Source organism: Camelus bactrianus, chromosome 3 (assembly GCF_048773025.1).
Source record: "Camelus bactrianus isolate YW-2024 breed Bactrian camel chromosome 3, ASM4877302v1, whole genome shotgun sequence".
In the NCBI taxonomy this organism is placed as follows: Eukaryota; Metazoa; Chordata; class Mammalia; order Artiodactyla; family Camelidae; genus Camelus; species Camelus bactrianus.
In genome coordinates this window covers 98,251,300-98,275,743 of record NC_133541.1, presented here as the reverse complement: position 1 = coordinate 98,275,743, position 24,444 = coordinate 98,251,300, and the positions used below count along the sequence as shown (strand labels likewise).

The 24,444-nt window shown below is 37.2% G+C and overlaps 1 protein-coding gene across 5 annotated transcripts; it reads left to right on the top strand.

The window, feature by feature from the left end:
- Window positions 1-13: 13 nt before the first annotated feature.
- CDC25C (cell division cycle 25C) lies at window positions 14-23,838 on the top strand. Of its 5 annotated transcripts, none has more exons than XM_045507784.2 (16): window positions 14-241; window positions 407-425; window positions 648-857; window positions 1,595-1,689; window positions 2,367-2,412; window positions 3,589-3,622; window positions 3,738-3,827; window positions 4,788-4,886; window positions 7,270-7,428; window positions 18,549-18,701; window positions 19,750-19,851; window positions 20,525-20,587; window positions 21,857-21,955; window positions 22,490-22,623; window positions 22,990-23,101; window positions 23,302-23,838. In XM_045507784.2, the coding sequence occupies exons 3-16, from the start codon at window positions 664-666 to the stop codon at window positions 23,449-23,451; spliced, it is 1,530 nt and encodes a 509-aa protein (XP_045363740.1). In that variant the 5' UTR covers window positions 14-241; window positions 407-425; window positions 648-663; the 3' UTR covers window positions 23,452-23,838. The 5 variants fall into 5 exon arrangements, with proteins under 5 accessions (XP_045363740.1, XP_074216843.1, XP_045363739.1 ...); XM_074360742.1 differs by having other exon boundaries at window positions 407-464; XM_045507783.2 differs by lacking the exon at window positions 407-425 and having other exon boundaries at window positions 15-241.
- The last annotated feature ends 606 nt before the right edge of the window (window positions 23,839-24,444 follow it).

Genomic DNA, 24,444 nt, shown 5'->3' with positions numbered 1-24,444 from the left:
TGAATGGTCAAGGCCTGCGGCTGGCTGTTGGTCTTCTTTCTCTGAGGATGTAACTTTGACCGTCTGCTGAGAGAAGCGGCGAAGCCGGACCCCCGCCTATCCAGTCGAGAAGTATAACTGTCGTCTGATTAAATTGCTTCCTTTCCCTAGATTTCCTTTAATTCTGCTGGAGTCTTCGTTTGGATCCGATTCCCACTTACTTCCCTTCCTCCTGAAGGCACGTCTCAGATTCAAACTTGAGGTAAGCCCAAAGCCGCCTCCTCCGCGGAATCAGGGCCTGCGCAAAAGGTTAGAGGGACCTAATGGGCATTATTGTGAGTTAGGAGACCTGAGCCCCTTCCTGTCAGGAATCATGAGCTGTGTGGCCCCTAATAAGTCAAAGTCCTCTTTTTATTCCATCTTTAAGGTCCTGAGGTTGCCTTGGGGTAAGTTCAGTTTCCGACGGAAAGGCCAAGCCGATTCGGGCAAGTATTATTTAACCTTCGAGCCAAGCTGTGATTCACCGTTTGGGAATGCCTCCTTCTCCAATATTGATCCGCTTGGCCGCTGCTGGAAAGGGTGGAGGAGGTTGTGAAAGCTGGACCTTCCGTGGTGTACCTGTGTAGATGACGTTCTCCCTTTCTTAGTTAGGTTTTATGTTTTCTTAGAGAGAACTCGGAGACCATGTCTGCAGAATTCTTTCCGTCTACAAGAGAGGAGAGAAGCACTGGCTCAGGACCTAGTTTTAGGTCTAATCAGAGGAAGGTATTAAACCTGCTCCTGGAGAGAGATACTTCCTTTACCATCTGTTCAGATCTCCCTAGAACTCCAGTGGAGAAACTTTTTGGTGATTCTGCAGACTCAAGCATTTTGTCTGGGTAAATCCACTTTTTCTGCTCACACCTTATCTCCTTCGCTCTTCTAAACAGATTTTGGTTTTTAAAAATGATCCTGGCTCAAAGATCAGAGTTTAAGTCTTAGGTGTGCCTTGACTAACCGTTTTGACCCTTTAGAATCTCAGGCTTCTTTTCTGTAGCATAGAGATATCAATTTCTTCCTATCTTATTAGGATCTTGTGAGAATCAAATGATATGATGTCTGGAAAAAGTCTTTGAAAACTCTGTTGCATTATATGAATTGTCACTTCATTAGTGTTACAATTAGTGTTATTGTTATTGTACTTTAAATTCTGGTCATGCCATTCACTGCTGCCTCAGCTAGCCAACAAAGTTGGAGAATCAAAATGCCTGAGAAGTACTAGAGACTCCCGGGAGAAATCAAATCTGTGTGCTCATGGTGCAAAGGGCAAAAGATGTGGGGTCAAGACCTTCTATGAACAATAAACTTTGGTTCTCAATTTTAAAAAAAAATTATCTTCTCTCAGTATGTTGGTGAGGAGAAAATTAGGTACAGGTAGTTGGAGTAAAGAAAAGGTGGGAGGTTTTTCTCAGCCTAGTCTGAAATATTTCCAAGAAACAATCAGATTTATTTGGACACTGTTCGCATTATATGATAGTCACTGAGGGATGTTTCAAATGAAGAGGATAATGTGATCTTTCCTTTTAAGGATATTACAATCTAATGGGAATCTTGATGTACTATTATGTCTCAACAGAGGAACTCCAAAGCGTTGCCTTGATCTTTCAAATCTTAGCAGCGGGGAGATGTCTGCCACTCAGTTTACTACTTCTACAGACCTTGATAAAACTGGTAGGGAAAAGGAAAACAAAGGCCTCAAGGAAATAACTTTTAGGGGAGAGGACAGGATACGAGGATAGAGACGGAAGGTGATAAAAGTAGATAGAGAACCTTGAAATTGGAATGCTTTGGGTACCTAGAGGATTTTTGAGTAGAATGATTCAGCCGATGGGAGGAGAATTGACCCTAATAGGGGTCACTTTGCAATGAAAAAGTTAGACAGGAAGGAATGTTTTGTTGACTGATTGTGAATTAAATTGGTAGTTAAGATGAGAAGTTTTATACCCTAGTCTACTCTCAGTAGAGGCAAAGAAACCAACACAAAGAAATACTTTGTCAGCTAATTCTTATGTATTTTTATAAGGTGTGTGCCTTATAAAATGTGTTTTACTAGTCAACCATTTTAATATTTGTTCTAATTTGATTTCCTGAATGATAAGCTTTCCTTTCTACTTATGAAAAAAAATCTCTGTAGATTAGCATAGTGCACTTCTCAGTATTTTTTTCTTCAGTGACACATGTAAATTCTTATATTGCCATGAACTTATACCTTATACAATGAAATTGGCACCTATTAAGAGCCTTTGTGTTCAAAAGGTCAGCTTTTGACATTAATATGTCACTGGTAATGAAGAAAATTAGAGGGAAAGACAGAATGCATGGACAAAAATAACTGTATCTGATTGCAGGTCCCTTGGATTCTTCAGTACCTGAGGAAATACAGTTAGCTGGAATGTAAGTTCTTTTTCTAAATGAACCCCATGCTAAAGCCTTTTCAGCACGGGCATGGGGATAGTATATTCTGCAGACTCTGTAGAGAATGTTTCACTTTGGATGTGAGTGGGTGTGAAGGCCTAGATTGTTCCCTTAAAAGTTTTTTAAGTTTCTCAGATCTAAATTGTGTTGTGAAAATGAAGGCTGTTCATTTTAACCATCACACAAGTAGTATTGTCTTTAAAATACAGGAAAATGATATACTGCACTTAGACATAGGCTGTTATCTGCATGTGAGTAGTACTGTATTTTAGTGGTTAAAAGTGTAGAGTGCAGACTGGAATGAGTGTGTCTGGGTAAGAGTGGCTTACTACTTTACCAACTCACTCTGACAAGTTTTTTAGCTTCAAGGGACCTCAGTTTCTTATTTGTAATAAAGAAATAATAATAATAATAATGGAGATAATAATAGTACTTTTCATAACTGGTTCTTGTGAGGATTAAATGAAAATGTGTACCCAATGCATACCAAGCATTTTATGTTTATTATTATTATTATTGAAGGTTCTTTGTTGACAATCTTAAAAATGTTTAGTCAGAGAATATTCAAGGAATGAAGAGTAATTTTAATTCACTTCTTAAACTTATCGCAAGTTTTCCGTTTGACTGTTTTAATTATGTAGAACTTTATCCTTCAATGTTTAGATGAATTAGATGCCACTTTTATGCACTAGGGAAGGCTTTCCATGAGTATTTTTATCAATACATGTGAAGATTTTACTTTGTATTGCTTTTTTTTTTTAATTGCTTAATATGTCCTAACCCATGTAGACTAGGTAAAATCTGGGAAGGGAAAATAGAAATTCATAGAAAGTAAATATTAGCTCCCAATAGCAATGCTGAAAAATTGCTAAATTGTAAATTGTGTCTATATAAGATATAGGACAAACTTGTCACCTTTGACATGAATCTATATATATGGTTATGCAAGTGAAATGAAGTCCTTATATACAGGATTTCACTCAATGTCTTCATACTTACCACAGAGAACACCCTACATTTTGTTATTAAAAGAGACATATCAACTAGGGATAGGGCTCCTAGAATGGAACAAAGGAAAAGTTGGGATGCCTCAAGTCAGTTAAGAATAACCAAACTGTATTTAGGGTTTAACTGATAAGTTTTTTTAATCTACAGGAATTATCATCAACAACTTATAAAATGCAGCTCAGTGAGTAACTCAACTTTCTTAGATTTGGGTTTATTTGTCAGGTGGGAGGCAGAGGATTTCCAACCTACCTGTGGCTTAAGGATTCTGGATGTTCTCAGAAAATAATTTCTTGTAGGCACACCTGCTTTGCAGCACCCCGAATACCTTGAACCGTGGCCACAGGAAGAAAGCTACTGTATGCAGCTCATCTGCAAATAAAGAAAATGTGAGTGTTTAATGGAAAACTAGACTCATTAGCAGTTTTCTTCTTTTGAGTGAAGCAACTCACTCATCTGTATCCATTATGAGACCTAGAGCTGTCTGTGCCTCAGTATGCTAGACAAGCAAATTGCATCACTGTAGGGGGAAAAAAACCTCTTTCTGTTTTTTTCTCTTGAAGGTTTGATCCTAGGACTGAAACTTAGCTCCAAGTCTTCACTGCAGGTCATCATTATTATTCATGTTCAGTTGATTGTAGTGTAAGGAATCTAGGACTTTTTTTTCCAAAAAATAGGTATAACTTACATAACTTGTTCACATATTCTTTGCATGGCTTCAAATACAAGTCTGGATTTCTTCATTCTTTTTTCCCCCTCAGCCTAGCTTCTTAGCCCCTCTTCTGAGGAGGCCATTGTCCTTTTTGTTCTGAGCCTCAGGCCATCCTTCAGTTCCAAGTTGAAACTGTCCTCTCCAGAGCCTCCTAAGATAATTCTCTAACTAATCCCTTCAACTAATCCCCTTTTCTAGCTATCTTTTTCTTTTCCCTGCCTCCCATCCTTTTCCCCAGGTCAGTGTCTATAAAAGATAGCTGCTGCTCTTTGCTCACATTGACTAAGTTATACCCATATTTGTGCCTGTTCTAATCAGCTTTTTCTTGAATTAATACAGTCCTTCTAATCTCCCTTTACAATCACTTTTTAAAAATCTCATCATTCCCTCCCCTCTCAGGTTCCTTTTTCCCTCTCTTCCTTTGGCCTGTGATCATAAAATTAATATCCTCCAAAGCAAATCTATATACCATACATCAAATCCAAACCATAATTTTGCATTTTCAGGATATATAGTCAACCTTGATTACATACACTGTGTTTTGTGACGGTTATTCATGGCTTCATCAGATGAAAAGTTTTTGATAAGGGCTGCTGACACTTCTCTTCCTGCAGCCAATGTAGCTTTTCTTACGCAGGAAAACAGTACTTCAAAGCCCTTGGAGTGGTGGACACCCAGGAACCTGAGGTTTCAAAAGAGACCACGGGGACCTTACGTGTCTCCTCTTTCTCTACTGGTGAGTCACTGGACATCATCCTCAAGAGTCACCTGAGGTGTTGTGGGATAGAGGATGGCAGATCTGGATTTATGCCCCTTTGAATTTTTCTAAGCCGACTTGAGTGAGAAAGGGGTTGGAGAAGTAACCTTTGAGCAGGCAAAGGGAGGAGGAGACATGTCCTCTGATCTCTGTTTGTTTAAATTTAAAGAGAAGAAAAATTTCTTAGGCCTTTAACATTTTTTCTGCTTTATTCTTTAAGTGTGTCCCCTCCTCTGATTTTAAAAGTACTATGTGCCCAATGTGAAGATTGTAAAAAAATATAGTAAACTATAAAAGAGAAAATAGCTACCTCATAGAGAAAAACCGCTATTAACATTTCACTTTTTTTCCTCATTTTTTAAACTATGTGTAAAGTCAAGGCCATATCATATGTATATATATATATAAAACTTTATGTCTTGTTTTTTTAAATTAATATTAAAACTCTTAGTAAACATTATTTTCTAATTTTTCTAATAAATGGACCATAATATGTGTAAATACTTCTCTGTTGTTAGACACTTAATGTATTCATGTTTTACTTTTACAAATAAAGCTATCTTGTAAGTTCTTGAGCACAAATCTTTGCCTATGTTGCAGAGGGTTTTTTCCCTTAGGATTAGCACTATGAATTATAATTACTAGATTAAGAGATATAAATATTTTTAAGATATTTGATACATATTGCCAAATTCCTTTCCAAAAAAAGTTCTAAGAATTTACATTTTCATGAGCAATCCAAGACTCATTTGGATAAGTGATTTATTGTCACCTTTAAAAATTTGCTAATTAGATGAGTAAAATGTTTTATTTTATGTTAAAAGTAATTAGTAATGATTTCATGTGACTCTTAGCCACGTATTTTTCCTCTAGTGAATGATTGTGTCCTTTGTCCATTTAGCTGCTGGAGTTTTAAGTTACCCAGCCACTCATTTACTTTTAATAGACTATGGACTCAGATACTCCAGAGATATGGATTCTAATGTCAACTCTATGGGAAAACCATTTTAACGTATCTCATACTAAGTAGATAAAGTTGATCATGTTTCAGATTTTTGATTTCTTGGAGTAAGAAAGAACTTGCAGCATGGTAAATTACTAGATATTATTTGTGTATGTGTGTATGATTTTTTAAAATATAGTAATATTTACATAACATTTACCATTTTAACCATTTTTAAGTGTACAATGCATTGGCATTAAATACATTCACAGTGTTGTGCAACTATCACCACTAGCCTTTTCAGAATGTTTTCATCATTTAAAACAGAAGCTCTACTCTAAACAATAATTCCTCCTTTCTCCCTCTGGTAATCTCTAGTCTACTTTCTGTCTCTGTGATTTTGAGTACTTTACGTACTTCGTGTAAGTAGAATCATATGGTATTTGTTCTCTTGTGTCTGTGTTGTCTCACTTAGCCTAATGTCTTCAAGGTTCAACCATATTGTAGCATGCATCAAAATTTCATTCCTTTTTATGGCTGAAAAATATTCCATTGTATGTATCTGACACAGTTTGTTTATTCTTTCACCTGCTGATGGACATTTGGGTTGTTTCCACCTTTTGCCTATTGTGAACAATGCTGCTATGAACATTGATATACAAATATCTTTTCAAATCCTTGCTTTCAATTCTTTGAGGTATATACCCAGAAATGGCGTTCCGGGATCATATATGTTAATTCTGTGTTTAATTTTTGGAACAACCACCATACTGTTATCCGTAGCAGCTGAACCATTTGACATTTCCCACAGAAATGCACAAGGGTTCCAATTTCTCTGTATTGCCAACACTTGTAATTTTCTGGGTTTTGTTGTTGTTGTTTGTTTGTTTTAATAGTAGTACCCATTAGGATTAATAGGTATAAAGTGGTATCATTGTGGTTTTGATTTGTATTTCCCTAATAACTAGTTATGTTATATATCTTTTCATGTGAAAATTGGTCATTTGTATATCTTTGGAGAAATGTCTATTCAAGTCCTGTTTGTTTCAGTTATTATTGTTGCTATTGTTGAGTTGTAGGTGTTCTTTATATATTCTAAGTATTAATCCCTTATCAGATATATGATTTGCAAACATTTTCTCCTATACTGTCAGTTACCTTTTCACTTTCTTGATAGTGTTCTTTGATGAACAAAGGTTTTTAATCCAGTTTATCCATTCTTTTGTTGCTGTGCTTTTGTGTCATATTTGAGAAATCATTGCTAAATCCAATGCCATGAAGATTTCCTCCTGTTTTCTTCTAAAAGTTTTATAGTTTTAGCTCTTACATTTAAGTTATTGGTTCATTTTGAGTTAATATTTGTATATAATGTAAGGAAGGGTCCTGGATAGTTTTTAATATTGTCAATTTACTTCATAGGACAAACGAAACTTGGTGGAAAGTGAAATGAAACATCTGGGCAGTCCCATTACTACAGTTTCAAAATTAGATAAAAATCCAGAGCTAGGAGAAGACCAAGCAGAGGAGATTTCAGATGAATTGATGGAGTTTTCTCTGGAAGATCAAGAAGAGGCCAAGGTAAAGTACTCTCTGGTAATATCTTTACATTTTTCAAATTCCTTCATTCTTGAATAAATAATATTGTGTATCTAATATGTTGCAGCCACTGTACTGTGTGGTAGGTCTGCAGAGATCAAGAAGACATGGTCTCTGTATCTAAGGGTTACCAGACTGAGAAGGTGTCATGTTACAATGGGACACTCATTACTGCTGGTGAGAAGGTTTCTGTTAGTAGTTTGAGTAGATTACCACCAGTGTAATCTGGTGTAAGTGATGCCTCCAGAATAATAGTAATATGGAATATACTTAGTATGACTTTTCAGGTATTTTAGAATATATACTTTTGCCTTCTTTTATCTTCCCTGTACCACTGAGAGGAATATCTGAAGCTTTTGGCTTATTGGCAATGTACTGATATGTCAAAGATCATTTCTGAGGCATTTAGATTTTCTGAATCAATGTCACTTCTTTGAAACAAATATGTGTGGGGGTGTATTTTTTAAATTTATTCATTTTACAGGCATATATGATATAGCTGAGTTAGAACCCTTGGTTTCTAGTCCTCACTCTCTTATTTAGTGTTATGACCATGAGCAAGACATTTAACCACCCTAAGGCTCAGTTTCTCAATTGTAAAATGGAGAGCATAATAATGAAAAAAAAAATCCTTCAAGAGGATTTCTGTGAATATGATAAAGTATTAAGAACAGTTTATGATAGTCTATGTACTTTATTATTGTTAATAAAAACTAGTATAAGCTGTAACAACATTCAATAAATATTTATTATGAGGCTGATTATGCCAGGTGCTGTACTAGAACTGAGGACGGAGTCATGATTAATATGGACAAGATTCCTAATTTTCATGGAGCTCCTGTTTATATTTTTTCTAGTCAAGAAGATAGACAATATAAGTAAGTAAGTCAATACTCAAGATAATGAGAGATTGTCAAAAGTATTGTGAATGACAAAATGATATGAAAAAAGGGCCTAGGAGTTTGGGAAGGTACTATTTTTAACTTTAACCCAAGTAACTGGAGAAAGGTGACACTGTAATGAATTTGAAGAGAAGGGTGAATTCAAAGGGAATAAGATGTGTTCTGTTTTGCACTTTTGAATTAGAGGTGATAACAGGAAACTTAAATGGAAATACTGAGGAGTTGGAGCCATCAGGACTGGAAATGTATGTTTCAGGACCACTGCATAGAAGAGAAAATGAAGGCTAATGACTCCAAGTTTAAAAACAGAGAGGAAGAGCTTGTGAAAAAGGAGTGATAGCCTCTGAAGAGACTAATAACGAGGTAGATATAAACAAGAATAACATCATTCAAGGATCAGAAAGGAGAGATCTAGGACACAGAGGTGTCAGTTTTATATATTTACTCATTTTATACATTTCTTTATGATGGTAAAATACAACACACTAAAATTTATCATTTTAATAGTTACGTGTACTATTCAGTGGCATTAAGTACCTTCATATTGTTACAAATGTACTTATTCATCTCTAGAACTTTTTCATCACACCAAGCAGAAACCCTTTGAAGAGTTTTATCATTGTAGCTCTTAAATTTGGGTCTTGTTCCATTTTAAATTTTGTGTGTATCTTGTTAGGTAAGGGTCCAGTTTCATTTATATGCATGTGAATATCTGGTTTTCCCAGATCCATTTTGTTGAAAAGATTGTTTTTTCCTCATTGAATGGTCCTGGCACCATTGTCAAAATTCATTTGACTGTGTATAGGAGGGCTTATTTCTGGATTCCCTATTCAGTTCTGTTGGTCTGTGTGTGTCTTTATGGTACTGTAGTTTCAATTACTGCAGCTTTGTAGTGACCTCATTTTATATATATTTTTATTTCACAAGGTATACTTAAATATATTCTCCTTGAAAGGAAATTAGGGCTAATTAACCTTAGCTATTATGTTTATCTCTTTGAAAGATGACTTTGAAATTATTTGTTGCTGGGGAAAAGTCAAGAGCATGGGAGTCAGTAGAGTATATTGATCTAAAAAGTATAGACTCTACAGCCAGACTGCCTGGGTTCATAGGTTGGCTCTGCCACTTTTACCTGTATGTGTAGGTCATATGCTCTCCTTATGTTTCAATTTAGTAATCTATAAAAAAGATTAAAAAATCTTTTTTAAAAATACAACTTTATTGAAATACAATGCACATTCTATACAATTCACCCACTTAAAGTATACAAATATAATGGTTTTTAATATGTTCAAAAATCTGTACCACAATCAATTTTAGAACTTTTTATCACTCAAAAAGTATCTCACAACCTTTAGCAGTCATCCCCCATTCTCTGCATTTCTTCCAACCCTAGGCAACCAGAATGGACATTTCATATAAATGGAATCATACAATGTGTAATATTTATGACTGGCTTCTTCCACTTAACATAATGTTTTCAAAGTTCATCTATGTTTTAGCATGTGTCAATACCTCTCTCCTTTTAAAAAATTTTTTGATTGAAGTTTATGTGATTTACAGTATTGTGTTAGCTTCAGGTGTACAGCATAGTAATTTCGTTGTTTTTTTTTTTTTTTTTTTTTTTTGCAGAATATATTCCACTGTAGGTTATTACAAGATAGTGGGTATAATGCCTTGTGCTATACAGTAAATACTTATTGCTTACCTGTTTTATGTATAGTGATTTGTATCTGTTAATCCCATACTCCTAATTCCCCGCCCCCCATCATTCTCCCCTTTGGTAACCATGAGTTTGTTTTCTGTCTGTGAGTCTGTTTCTGCTTTATATATACAGTCATTTGTATTATTTTTTAGATTCTGCATATAAGTGATATTACCTAGCACTTGTCTTTCTCTGCCTGACTTGTTTCACTAAGCATAATATTCTCTAGGTCCATCCATGTTGCTGCAAATGGCAATATTTCATTCTTTTTTATGGCTGGGTAATGCTCCATTGCATATATGTACCACATCTTCTTAAACCAACTGTCTGTTGATAGCCACTTGGGTTGCTTCCATGTCTTTGCTATTGTAAATTTTGCTGCTATGAACATTAAGGTGCATGTATCTTTTCATGAAATTGCTTTAGTAACTATTTCATGGGGTTGTTGTGAGGACTAAATGAGTAAATTACACACAAAACATTTAGAACAACACTTGCCAATTAATGGTGCTTAATTATTATAGTGTAGCATAGTGTACATACTTAATTAGTATAAGTATGTGTGGAGTTATGAAGAGTGAGCCAAGTGAGAGTTGAAGTAATCTTATGACTCAGAGGAGATTATTAGGTGAGGGCCTTGAAGAATATGGAGAAGGTTATAAGCAACTTCTGGAAACTGCAGAAGGGAATTATTGAAAGACTAATAAAATGATATTTATAAGGTCCTATAAGATAGACCTGCATGCATAGTGTCTTCCTATAAGAATACTTTTGCCTAGAAGCAAGATTGGAGACTTTGGAACTCCAGAGTTGGTTAAGTGAGGGTTGCAGGTTGTCGATGATAGATGAAAAAGGGGTCAAGGTAACCTAGGTGATAATGAAGGCAACAGAGAAGTAGATGAGGATGAATCAAAGCGTGGATAAGGAGCCACATGTCCCTGGATGAATAGTAAAATAAGAACAGTAATGTGATTGGAAGTTGCTGAGGGGGAACAAAACAGCTGGTTTAGAAAGTTCTGAGAACTAGAGGAGATTTTGGTCAGTTTGAGGACATGTCAAGTTTGCATTCTTGGTGGTAGCGTAATAGAGGATGGTTGCAGATTTTTTTTTTTTTAAATCCCTGTTTGTTGAGAAGCTAATGTGGAATGCAGGAGAAGGTTGATGCAAGTGTTTCAGGGGTTATGAAGGCCTAGCCCTCAGAGGGTTGTCAGTGAACATTGTATGAGTGTTGGGAAAGAAGTAGCATGGGTTTCAGTATTTTAGGTAGTAACAGGGACTAGAGTGGAAAGGAAAAATGAGAGCCAGGTAATAATAATAGCTTCCATTTAGTGAGTAGACTGTACTAAGCACTGTGTGCCAAGCAGTTTACATCCATCATCACATTTAATTCTCATATCAGTCCTGAAAGATGAGTATTATCCCCTGCCTTTTTTTTTTTTCCCTTTATTATTATCCTCTTTTGAGAGGAGAGCATGAGGCCATGAGGTAAGGTCTCTTACCCAAGTTTACAAAATTAGCAAATGGCAGAGCTACAACTTAAATCAAGATCTACCTGACTCCAGAGCCTATGTTTTTGGCAGTATTATGGTGTCTTCTACTGAAAATACCTGGGAGGTAAAAATTGTACTAGGGACATGTAAAAATGATAGTTGCTTTTTGTGTAGGGTTGGTAAAGTTGAATATCCAGAATTTGAATGAACTTAAGTGTTAGGAAGGATGGTTAATCAATTATCTAGAATAATGCTGTTAAGTAAAACTTTCTGAGATGATGGAAATATTTTGTATTTGTCCAGTATAAAACCTTGTGGCTATTGAGCACTTAAAATGTGACTAGTGCAACTGAGGGACTGAATTTTTTTTTTTTTTTTTGAGTTTTAATTCATGCAAATAGTCATGTGTGGCTAGTGTTACTATAATGGGTAGTGCTGATCTAGAACCCTCTATAAAGTATGGTCCCCAGAGAGCAATATCAGTATCAGGTAGGAATTTCTTGCCTTTGCAAATTTATGGGCCCTACCCCAGACTGGAATCAGAAACTGAGGGTGGGGCCCAGCAATCTGTGTTTCAACAGTCCCTCCCGGTGATTTAGCTGCATACTAAAGTTTGAGAGCCACTGTGCTATAAACGTATTAAGTCTTGTTTTGTTTTAATTTCCTTGGTTTGTGGGAAAACCACAGAACCAAGTTACTAACTGAAAGGAGCAGGATGGTTATTGGGAGAATGGACAGCGACCTTCCTGAAGTAAATGTTTCTGAGGACTTGCTGATAATGCAGAGTAGATCTGTGGAAAAACAGCAAGCAGTTAGGGATAGGTAGCATGCGGAAAATGTTACTGGGGCTTCTGGGAAAAAAAGAACAATATAAAATGAACATTTAGTGTTGCTCTTACAAATACACATTAGTCTTCATATTTGTGAAATGTTGTAGTTAATATAGTCAAATCTCAACTGGTATTAACTTAATAAAGTTGAGTTGATTAAATTAATGTTGATTAAAAAGAAAGTCCTTCTGTTTTCAATTGTTGGAAATTTGTCTAAGGTGTTTAATCTGCTTTTATGAAATTATGAGTACAGTACAATGAACATGACTGAATCTTTCTTTGCTGTTTGAAAATCTTTCATAGTCTCAGAAACATCATTCATTCTGAATTGTATCATATAGACATTATAGGATGGTGGATTTGAAGTAGACTGACCCCAGGAAATACTCTGGAAGTTTTGTTTGTTTACAGAGAAGAATAGTATGTAGCTATTAGATATTTACTTTGTTGGTTTGTAATAAATATTAAGTCCCTTTATGGGCTCTTTTTTTTAAATTGTGACTTATAAAGTCATTTTCATTTGACAGCCCATTGTATAAGAATATGCATAGTAGTAGATTTTAGGTTAGAAAAGGTATAGGAATTTTTTCTTATTGGTTTACCTCTTTGATGCTAAATGGAAAAAGATATCTTATACAGCAAGGAGATTGTTGTAATCGTAGTGATTTCTGACTCATTTTTAAAAAAAATTTTTATTGGCACTTAAGTGTCAAGCACTGTGCTAGGCTCTGATGATACAGTGATGAACAAAACAGACTATGTTTATGCCCTCCTGCAGTTTTCATTCTTGGCACAGAGCTATCAAAAAACAAATGCATGTTTATCAAGTTCATAGGTGTTCTAGTTAGAATTCTTGGTTGCAAATAACAGAAACTGATTCTAGTTACCTCAAGCAGAAAAGAGATTTTTCTGGAAGGTATTGAGAAACTCAGAGAATTACCAGGAAGGCTGGAAAATAAGGTAAGGCCCAGCCAAAGTGCTACTACAGGAACATTGTGCTCAGGATGCCACCACCTGCTGGCTGGACACTCAGTGCCATCATTACTGGCCTCCTGCCATGGAACATAACCCGACCTGCTGCTGGACTCTGCTGCTGAGGGATGCTTGCTGCCACCCACCATATTTTCCACTGTGATGCAGCAACCATAAAAAAAGTCTTAGCCAACCCTGTACTTTTGTGTTGCTCTTTAAGTTTCAAAATCCAGGCAGGAATATCAAGTCCGCTATAAAAGAATAGAAAAGGAAATGTCTATCCCCCCTTTTGCTTCCTTATCAGGAGGCAGGGCTGCCTCCCATCGAATCTGAGATTTTACTAAAATAGGATGCTTAGTAGCCAAATTGCAAATGACTGCCATAGAGACAAAATAATTTAACTATTGCAAATTGTCCAAGTGTAATGAAAGAAACAAAATGGGGACTGATATAGAGACTAACAGAAGGGGACCTTCAAATGGAGGTAATTAGGAAAGGCCTTTTTAAGCAAGAGATATTTAGTTGAGAACAGACTGATGAACTATCCCAGTTTGTCTGAAAATGAGGAGGTTCCTAGGACATGGGACTTTTAGTGCTAAAACTGGAAAAGTCCTGGATGAATTGGGGTGAAGCTCTGGTTGTGAAGGAACCATACATGACATGAGTAGAGGCAAGAGCATTCCATAAAGCAGGAATATTGTAGATGCAAAGTTTCCAAGGTTGAAAAGATCTTGGTGTGTTTAAGGAACTGAGAAGCCAGTGTCAGTGAGGGGGAAAGTTGCCTCAAGTGGGAAAGAGGAGGTAGGCAGTTGAAGGATTATACGGGGTCTTCAGGCTATGAGTGTTTAAATTTTATTCTAAATGAGGTGGGAAGCTATTGGAGGGTTTTAAGCAGGGGAATAATATGACCTGATTTGTTTTATGAAGACCACACTTGTTGCTGGACGAGGAATAGATTAGAGAGGACTAATATTTGGAAGGAGGTGAGAAAAAAGGAGTTGGGAGGAGGTGAGATTAGGAAGCTATTGCAGTAGTCCTGGGGAGAATTGGTGATAGCCTGAACTCAGGTGGTGGCTATGAGACAGAGAGAAATAGATGAATTTAAAATGTGTTTTGGATACAAATCAAGTGTTTTGTTTCATAGAGAAAACAAGCAATCAGAAGAAAACTACCTTTTCTCACCAAATATTGCAACCTATCTGCTCTGATATCTATATAATCTGTCATCCCTCTTGATACAGGACCAAACTATGTAAAGTCTTGTCCTGCAACAAGAGGACTACATAAAGTGTCCCTGCTCCAATCTAAAGCCCCATCCCACCCCTTCACACTGCATCTCATTCATTCATTCAGTAATGCTGGGGATATAGTAATACAACAAAATCTCTGCTCTCATGGAGCTTTCATTCTTGTCTGGAGGAAACAAACAATTACATTTATAATTGTTAGATGGTAAAAATACTTTGGTAAAAAAGTAGGGTCAGGAGAATAGGGAGAACCTGGATTGGGGTAGGGTAGAGGGGGAGTTGGTATTTTCAGTTTGTTGCATAGGTTAAAGAAGACCTCTCTGAGAGTGACATTTGAGCAGACATCTGAAGTGACAAGGGAGCCAAACAAAGAGTTACCAGAGGAATGAGTTATTCAAGGCAGAAGGAAATGCAAGTACAATGCCTTTGAGATGGGAGTGTGCTTGGCATGTTCATGGATACACAGATGTTTATTAGGTCTAGTTGGTTTATAGTGTTGCTTAAGTTTGTTTTTTTTTAAATTGAAGTATAGTCAGTTTACAATGTTGTATCAGTTTCTGGTGTACAGTATAATGTTTCAGTCATACATATACATGCATGTATTTGTTTTCATATTCTTTTTCATTATAGGTTACTTCAAGATATTGAATATAGTTCCTTGTGCTGTACAGAAGATGCTTCAGTTTTTGAACTTTCCTATCTTTTATTGTTAATTTTTTCTTTACAGCACTTATCACTACATAAAAGTACAGAGTCTATTTAGTTGTTTGTCTCTTCCACTGTCTTATTCATTGCCATGTCACCTAATAGGTACTCAGAAATTGTCAGGCCAGGTATGTAAATGTGGAAGTCTGGAAGTAAGAGCAGAGATCCTGACTGGAGTCAAGAAATTTGAGAGTCATCATCATAGAGGGAAAATTTAAATTCATGGGTAGAAAAAAATCACCTGTGGCAAGAGTGAGCAGATAAAAATGAGTCAGGTCCTATCCCCGAATCCAACATCTACTAGAGGTTCGTAGGTGAGGAAGCCTGACAAAGACTGAGAAGGAGCGACAGAGAGGTAGAAGCATCATAGTTCTTTTAGTATAGGGGTTGCCTACACTAGGACTAAACTATGAAATTAGGAGGTGCCATTGAAGCCAAAGAACAAGGGAGTAGTCAGGTCAATGGAAGCCACAGTAAGATACATGGCCATAGTAAGATACATGGCTAAAGAAGTGACTATCAGATATGACAATACGAAGATTGTTCATAACCTTGACAAGAGCAATAGAGTGGTACAGACAGAAGCCAGGTCTATGTGTGTTTGAAAAGCATACAGCTCATGAGGAACTAGTGGTGCCTCCTCAGTTTACAGTTTATAAAACCTGTAAGTGGATTCAAGCTGAGCAAGCTTCCTTGTCGTCTTTCTGGCCTTTTCAGTGCTTAAAACTCCCAAATTTGGAAAGTGTTCGGTGATTCCTTAAGCAAAGAAAATTACTAATTGATAGATGTTGAATAGAATCTAAGCCAGCTGGTCCTGGGATTGCCCCACACCAGCTGCTGGGAACTGGGAAACTTCTGACTAGCTAGACAAAGCTAAAGTATCATCATCATTCCTCCATGACCTAGCACTTAACACTCTTTGCAGTAAGTGGCCATTTATTTGTATATAAATAGTGGAAAGCATCTTTCAGAACAGTAGTGGCTCTTTCTGTCTGTTAATGTAGTTTTCTGCTATCATTTATTTCTTATCCTTGGACTATATGAAATGCAAAAAGATGTTTATCACCTTCATTATCACCATCATAATAGCTACCAAGAACCTAAAGCTTGAATGCAACAGAATAGAGATTCGAGAAATAGGCTCATGCATATATGGTCAACTGATAATTGACCAAGGTACAAAAGCAATTAAATGAAGAAAGCATAGTCTTCTTAACAAGTTGTGCTGAAGCAATTGAAAATCCATATGAAAACAAAAATCTCAATCCATACTTCACACCATACATAGAAATTAGCACAAAATAGGTCATGGACCTAAATATAAAACTTAAAACCATAAAACAGCTGAAGAAAAAAACACAGGAGAAAATGTTTGTAACCCTGTGTTAGGCAAAGATTTCTTAGATATAATACTAAAAAATGGGTACATTTCACTTATTAGCTAATTAATCCAAAGTCTTCAAAATGAGGCCTTAGCTTAATAATTACAGTGTGTTTTAGAGAGGCTCTTTTGGTTAAAAGAGACAAAGATTTCATTAAGGCCAGCAAATTTGAAATTCTGATCTGGCTTCCCACTGCCTTCTTCTCAGGGCAAACTTGAAGTTATATGAAGGAAATTCTGTCGTGGAGGCTGGGTAGCCAGCTCCTCAGTCCTTCACCGCATCTCCTCTACCACTGTACCTTTGGGTCATCCATCCATTCATCATTGGCCTCATGGCCTTGACTGTATCTCTTGACTTCTTTCTTTTAATAAAGCTTTGGCTTCTGCTGCTGCCTAATTATTCTGACATTTTCTAAGTTTAACTGTCAGAACCTGATTGGCCCAGATTATGTTTACATTTTCTTGACCATTAAATAGGGGTGTTCAGCCAGCAATGTGGTCCAGTCATCAGTGCCTTGGGGTAGGCTTATGAAGACATAGGGTAATGACTGGCAAGGGTCCACTGGAAAAGATAGGTATGGAATGTTGCTATGCCAGATGTGAACTGTACTTTCTGCTGGTACCATGAGCACTGGAATTTCCTTTAGACAGGACCACGGATGTGGCAAACACTGTAATAGATTTAGTTATTGTAAAGTGAAATATTGGCATCTTCTCCCAGAAACCATTGACCATCAATGTGTGTTCTAATTTGGCTGTCTTATGGTCTAATCCCTTCCTAAATCAATGCATGGCAGTAGTGAGGTAGGCATATGGAGGAAGAGACAGTGGATAAAAATCTTGGACTAGCTGAAAGTTGTCATCAGATTTCATTTAATATATCCCCCTCCCTCTGGGTATATAACACTCATATTCTAGTGTTTTCTTTTCCCTTGCATGATTCTTATTTTGCTATTTTTTTCCTCATTAACCCCCTTTAAGAACACTGAATGATATTTTTTCTCTGCCACTCAAAGAAACTAACAAAAAAAATGGTATACAGTAAGATCTCCATGTCCACAGTTTCTACATCCATGGATTCAACAAACCACAGATTGAAAATATTAAAAAAATAAAATTCCAGGAAGTTCCAAAAAGCAAACTTAAATTTGCCCATGCAGGAAACTATTTATATAGTATTTACATTGTATTATAAATAGTCTAGAGATGATTTAAAATATATAGTAGGATATGCATAGATTATATGCAAATACCACATGGTTTTAAATAAGCAACTTGAGCACCCTGGATTTTGGTATCCGTGGGGGTCCTGAAACCAGTCCCCCACAGATACCAAGGGACAACTATATACTCTTGCTTCTCAGTACTTTTTCACCCAGGCTAACTTTTTTGGCTCATCATCTTCAGTTTTGTTGGGGTTCTTAAATATTGATTGTCAGGGTCTTAGGACCCCGTAGAGAAACAATGGGATTAGGTTTGTTTTTTTTTTTTTACCATATAACTGGGAAGAACTGAGCTTGCATTTGCTTTCTCCTACAAGAACTGGTACATGTAAGATGGTCAGGTTGAGAATCTGGCTGGAGTTAAAACATCTAGGAGAGATGGAACATCGTGCAGTCTGAGAAGAAAAATGTAAATGAGGAAGAGAAGACAGGTTGCTTACCCTGGGGCATTGTTTCTCCAACTTGAGTGTTCCTAGGAATTATCTGGGCATCTTGTTAGAGTGCAAATTTTAATTCAGCAGGTGTAGGGTGAAGCCTAGCATCTGGGATTCTGCGTTTCTAAACAAGCTCCCAGGAGATGTTCATGATGCTGGCCTGCAGACACACTTAAAAGAATAAGAACCTTGTGGTTTCATATTTCCAAACAGGCATCTCTGAACAGAAGCTGCCTGTATCGCTCCTTTTCAGTGCCAGACAGTTTGAACAGTCCAAGACTGAAGCAGGTGGTAAAATTCAAGGACAACACAATGCTAGATAAAGTGAAACTGAAGTATTGTTCTAGCCAGAAAGAGCTCAGGAAGGTAAGAATGTTTTAAAGATTAGAATCTTTAATCTTGCATCTTATTGTCTTCCCTGCTTTTGTGACATGGGGATTGCTTTAGTTATCTTTTGGTCTTCTTCCTCATTACTTTACTTTTATCTCTTCTTTCCATCGTCCTTTTTGTCTTTTCTACATCTGCATCCATATCTAAAGTATCTAATAATAAAAACACATGTTATATTATAATTTTGGAAGATATTTTGTTGTACTCTCTTCGCAACCTTTTTTAAGACCTGAGAGAATACAAGGGAAATTTGATTACTAAGGACATTTATTGCTGCTTTCCATGTATTCTGATAGAAATAACATCATAGAGCACACTGGTTTGGTGGAAGGCAGCTTCTGAAAAACTTATCCCTCATCCCCTATCTATTCTTTAAAAAAAAAAAATCTAAGAGGGAGGGTATAGCTCAGTGGTAGAGTGTATGCCTAGCATGCACGAGGTCCTGGGTTCAATCCCCAGTACCTCAATTAAAAAAAAATCTAGATACATTTGGCTATTTTGTAAAATCAGTATATGATGTAATAGAAAAATGGAAAATGCAAATAAGCAAAAAGAAGCCATTGCAAAATGCCCATAACCCCTAGGCTATAGATAATTACTGTTAATACTTGATGTATATTCTTTCAAACATTTTGTAATGCAGATATATTTTTGCTTTTAGTAAAGTGGCATTACAAAGTACATTTTGCCTAACCTACTTAATGATATCATGTCATTTTCATGTCAATGAACATACTTATTTCTTAATAGTAATCTATAATGTATGGAATATGATTTGTTTAATCAAGACCTTGTTATTGAACATTTAGTTTATTAGTAATTTTTCTCTTTTGTAAACATGCTGGGGTATCCATCCTTATAGCCAAATCTTTGTGCATGTCTTTATTTTCTTAGGAAAACAAATGGAATTATTAGATCAAAGGGCATGCATATTTTTAATGAGTCTCCCTCCACTCCATCCATCCCTGGGTATCTGAATCTTTAACATGAGGATTGGGGGTGGGGGGACTCTTGTTGTCTTTAGGGCTTAGGTCTAAAGAAAATGGCCTCTCTCTGTGACATTAATATGACTCAGATGCTGGAGGAAGATTCTAACCAGGGACCTCTGATTGGTGATTTCTCCAAGGTGAGTTTGGTTACACACATCCTATATTTCATCCTATATTTTGGATGTGAATCTTCTCTTTTCTGCTTGCAGAGGACACTAGGTATAATTATGCATTGTCACTGTGTTCTCATTGATAACCTGAAGATGCTGTAGTGGTAGATCTAGGCCCTAAGCTTTTCAAGTGAGAAAGTAGTCCTTATTCATTCTGGGAAAATCCAGAGCAGTGGAGAAAGTATGAGGCTTTCTACTTTCTTTTTAAATTATGTAAGTAATACTCCATCACTACAGAAAAGATAGAAAATGAAATCTACCCCAAATCTTAGCAATCAGTATTATTGCTTTTTTTTTATTTTCTTGGTGTGCATTCCTCCAGAATTTTTTTTTTGGCTGCCTATTATTTCTTAATAAATCCCTTCTTGTAGGATATTTACTTTTACAATTTTTCCTTATGAGCTATAGCTAGATAGACATATTTGTAGCTAAATCTAAAACTTTGCATATATCCTTAATTAGTTCCTTAGGATCAGTTCATAGAAATGGAATTGCTGCATATGCACATTATAAAGACCATTGATTTCTGAGGGCATCTGGTGTTTTAAAGGTTGTTTGGAAAGAAGGACAGTATATGGGTCATGATCTCAAATTTGGGTATAGAAAACTTGCTGTTATTTCAGCTCTTGGGTATTTCTAGGTATGTGCACTGCCAACCGTGTCAGGGAGACACCAAGATCTGAAGTACATCAACCCAGAAACAGTAAGCAGATTTCTGGAGATGGTAACTGGTTACATAAGCTACCATCTGGTCTATTCTGTCCCTAAAATCTCCACTTCTATTTGTATTTCTTTCACTGAGTTCACCCACATAGGCTTCTTATTCAACTAGAGCTGTATTAAAGGACTGTCTTTTATGTCGCCTTTTTAAAAAATTAAATAATATATAATTATGAAAGAAAGAAGGAAGGAAGGAGAAAGGAAAAAAAGTAAAAATTACCCAATTAGGGTGACCTTACATCTTGGTTTACACATTACAGTTCCATATATGCCTATTAGTGAAGGGTAATTATTAATAGTATTTTCTTTCACTCTTGAAAGTGTCCCAGTTTGTGCAATAATTATTTGGTCACTCTACCCATAATCTCACCACCAGAGATAACCACTAGTAATACTTTCCTTATAGACTTCCAGATTTTATTCTGGCATAAGGTTTCTAAAAATAGGATCATAATTAACATGTAATTTTGCAAATAGTTAGTGAGACATTGTAAACATCTTTCTATACCAGTAAAAAGATATCTATATTACCCTTTTAATGGCTATATAATATTTTGCTATACTGATAATGTATAATTTATTTAATGAAACCCCTTTTATTGAATATTTAAGTTATTTATTATATCTTCATAACCTAAAACAGTGGTGAGGTGAATATTATTATGCCCTCTCTTTATGTACTTCTCTATTTACTTAAGGTGTTAGGAAAGAAATTGCTGAAAGTGTAGTTACATTTATTTTTGTATGTATTGACGACGTTCCCTCCAGAAAGGCTGAACCAAATTACACAATTACAAGCAGCTTAAGTTTCCTTCTGTGGATATCAACCATTTCCTTCCATATCCCTTTCTGAAAGACTTGCTTTCTTCCTTTTCAGTGGAGGGTGGGGACCCATTTCACATTTCTACTTGTAAATCAGGACTTCTGGCTACTACTTGTGTCCTTGCAGAAGTCCTTGGTTATCTTCTGAGAGACTGAATGAGCCATGCCTGCCTCCAAATAAGTAGCCTGAATATGGGTTTCCCTGGTATCCTGGCAATACCAGCTATTTTGGTTCTCCAAAGAGATCATTTCCTATTTTATCCTCTTATGTGGGGTGGGGCTGAACCATTGCCATGTTTCAAATGTAGGGGGACTTTGGAAGCTGGGCACACAGTGGATGGGTGACTAAAGGGAGTCAAATCAGGAAATGTATGTCTGGCTCTTCTGTCTCTCAGAAGAGGCAGGATATTCAACCATAGTTTCTGTGCAGGTGGCTGCCTTACTGTCGGGGAAGTTCCAGGGTCTGATTGAGAAATTTTATGTGATTGATTGCCGCTATCCATATGAGTACCTGGGAGGACACATCCAGGTAAGATTACGCTGAGGGCTTAGCAGGGGAGGGGCTGGAGAGAACGCTTTATTTAGAAGACTCTGGATAAAGGGTCCTGTGAACGCTAGAACCAGGACAGACATATATTTGGAGCACATCACAGCTGTCAGTCCTCATTCCTGTTCTAATTCTGTATACCTTGAGTAGTTTACTTTCCCTCTCCCTCCTAGACCAATCTCCCTCTTTTCTATAGGAGCCAAGAGCTCCTACCTGGAAATAAAAACATTAATCCAAGGACTGAGTAGCACTTTACAAACATTTAATACTTACAGACATTCCTCACAGTGATCCCTACACTTCAGGTGGTTTAGTTCAGGAGCATTTACTGAGCACCTACTACATACCAAGCTCTGTGTCAGACCCTGAGGATAGATACAGGTAGATTTCTGCTCTGAAAGTACTTATAGTCTATCCTTCCTAACCCAAATATCCCGAGATGGTATTCTAGTAATTTCTAAGTGTTGGCACTGTTCACAGACCCTTAAGGAAATACTTATTAAAATTCTTCTACAGGGAGCCATAAACTTGTACAGTCAAGAAGAACTGTATAAGTTCTTTCTGAAGAAGCCCATTGTCCCTTTGGATAACCAGAAAAGAATAATCATCGTGTTCCACTGTGAATTCTCCTCAGAGAGGGGTCCCCGAATGTGAGTGTCTATATGGGGTAGGGTGAGTGGTAGAAATAGAACTTACAACCAGGGAATCTTCCCAAATCAGTTCAGACAGAGACTGAATGAATGAATGCTTTCCACTGTGGTTTGAATGTTACGAAGGTGGAAGAAAGGGGTTTCTACAATTCAAAAGTTTGGAGCAGTGAAGTAAAAAGAATTGGTAATTGGGTACCAATGGAAGAAAGCTTCTTGGACCTTGTTATGCTTGCAAGAATAGCGAGATCTGGAGTTCCTTTTTAGCATTAGCAATAGTCTGTTCTTCCTCCCCCTCCCCAGTGAATGGCTCATGGAATCCTGACCTTGCTTCTTTCCACCACATCCATCTCTGGGTTTTCTCTAAAGGTGCCGCTCTCTGAGAGCAGAGGACAGAGCCCTGAACCGGTACCCTGCACTGTACTACCCAGAGCTGTATATCCTCAAAGGGGGCTACAGAGACTTCTTTCCAGAATATATGGTAAAGGACGGGGCATGTGGGGCAATGGGGGAACCCAGACTTAGGGGAGCCAACTTTAGCATGCACCTCCCAGGGCCTGCAAAGCCCTCTGAGAAGAAACTGTTCCTCCTTTTTTGCCACTACCTCCAGCAGCTCCATTATACTTAACAGGCAGACTTCAGGCATCAAGAGGATCCCTTACTCTGCCCCCTGCCTTTCAGGAGCTGTGCGAACCACAGAGCTACTGCCCTATGCATCACCAGGACCATAAGGCTGAGCTGCTGAGGTGTCGAAGCCAGAGCAAAGCATGGGAAGGGGAGCGGCATCTGCAGGAGCAGATTGCCTTACTGGTGAAGGACGTGAGCCCATGATATCAGATTAGCTGCTGGTGCCCAGGAATTATCAAAAGACACTGTAGAAACCCTGAGCAGAAAGAGACCATCTTCTATGTGGCTAAACCCAAGATGTTAAAAGATGTCTGCAAACCAACACGCTGCCAAACTAGTGAAATCCCAGGCCTGAGAATTGCTAGGTTTCCATAGAGCTACTGGCTGATGGTGAAGCCCTGGAGCTGGCTCTCTGAGGCTGTAGCCTTGGGGTGCATAGAGATTTGTGTTGCTTCAGGAAGCTGTTGCATTCCTCTTCCTAACTATATGCCAGATCCTTCTCTTCCTCGCTTCTGGCTATTCACGAGGGAGTTGCCCATCTTCTTTCTCTATATTTTCCTTCTCTGTTTCCCTCTCTCTCCTTTTTTTTTTTTAAATGGGAAAATAAACATTGCAGAATGAGAAATGTGGTGAGTGCAGTCTGCTCCTAGAAGATCTGTATAAGGAAGTAATCACCAAATTGAACTCCCTTCAGACAAACGCGAAGCCATCTCTATTCATAGCTGAGGCCAAGGGGCTTTTCTCCAGACCGTGGTTCTCAAAGTTTGGGCCCTGGTCCATCAAGCATTATCTGAACTTGTTTGAAATGCAAAATTTCATGGCCCACCCCACACCTACTAAATCGGAATATTTGAGGTTAGGGTTTTAAAAATCTACCTTTCAGGTGATTCTGATTCCTGCCAAGCCTTGAGAACCGCTGCTCAGGAATTAAGGAAAACCTTTTAAACTGCATTAATCAGCAATATTCCAGGCTCTTCTTTCCTAGACCGTTCCATGGTATGAGTTGCTTAAAAATGTGCCCCAGACTCAGCACTCTGGTATCTAGGTTCAGAAAACCAAAATGATCAGCATTCTCTAAGGTAGGTGATGGGTCTGAGTTCAGCTCCAAAGTTCCTTGTCTACAGCCTCAGTGGAGTTTTGTTTTTTGTTTTTTGCTTGTCAGATAACCCTTTGTTAAATCATTTTTCTTTGTAGTTC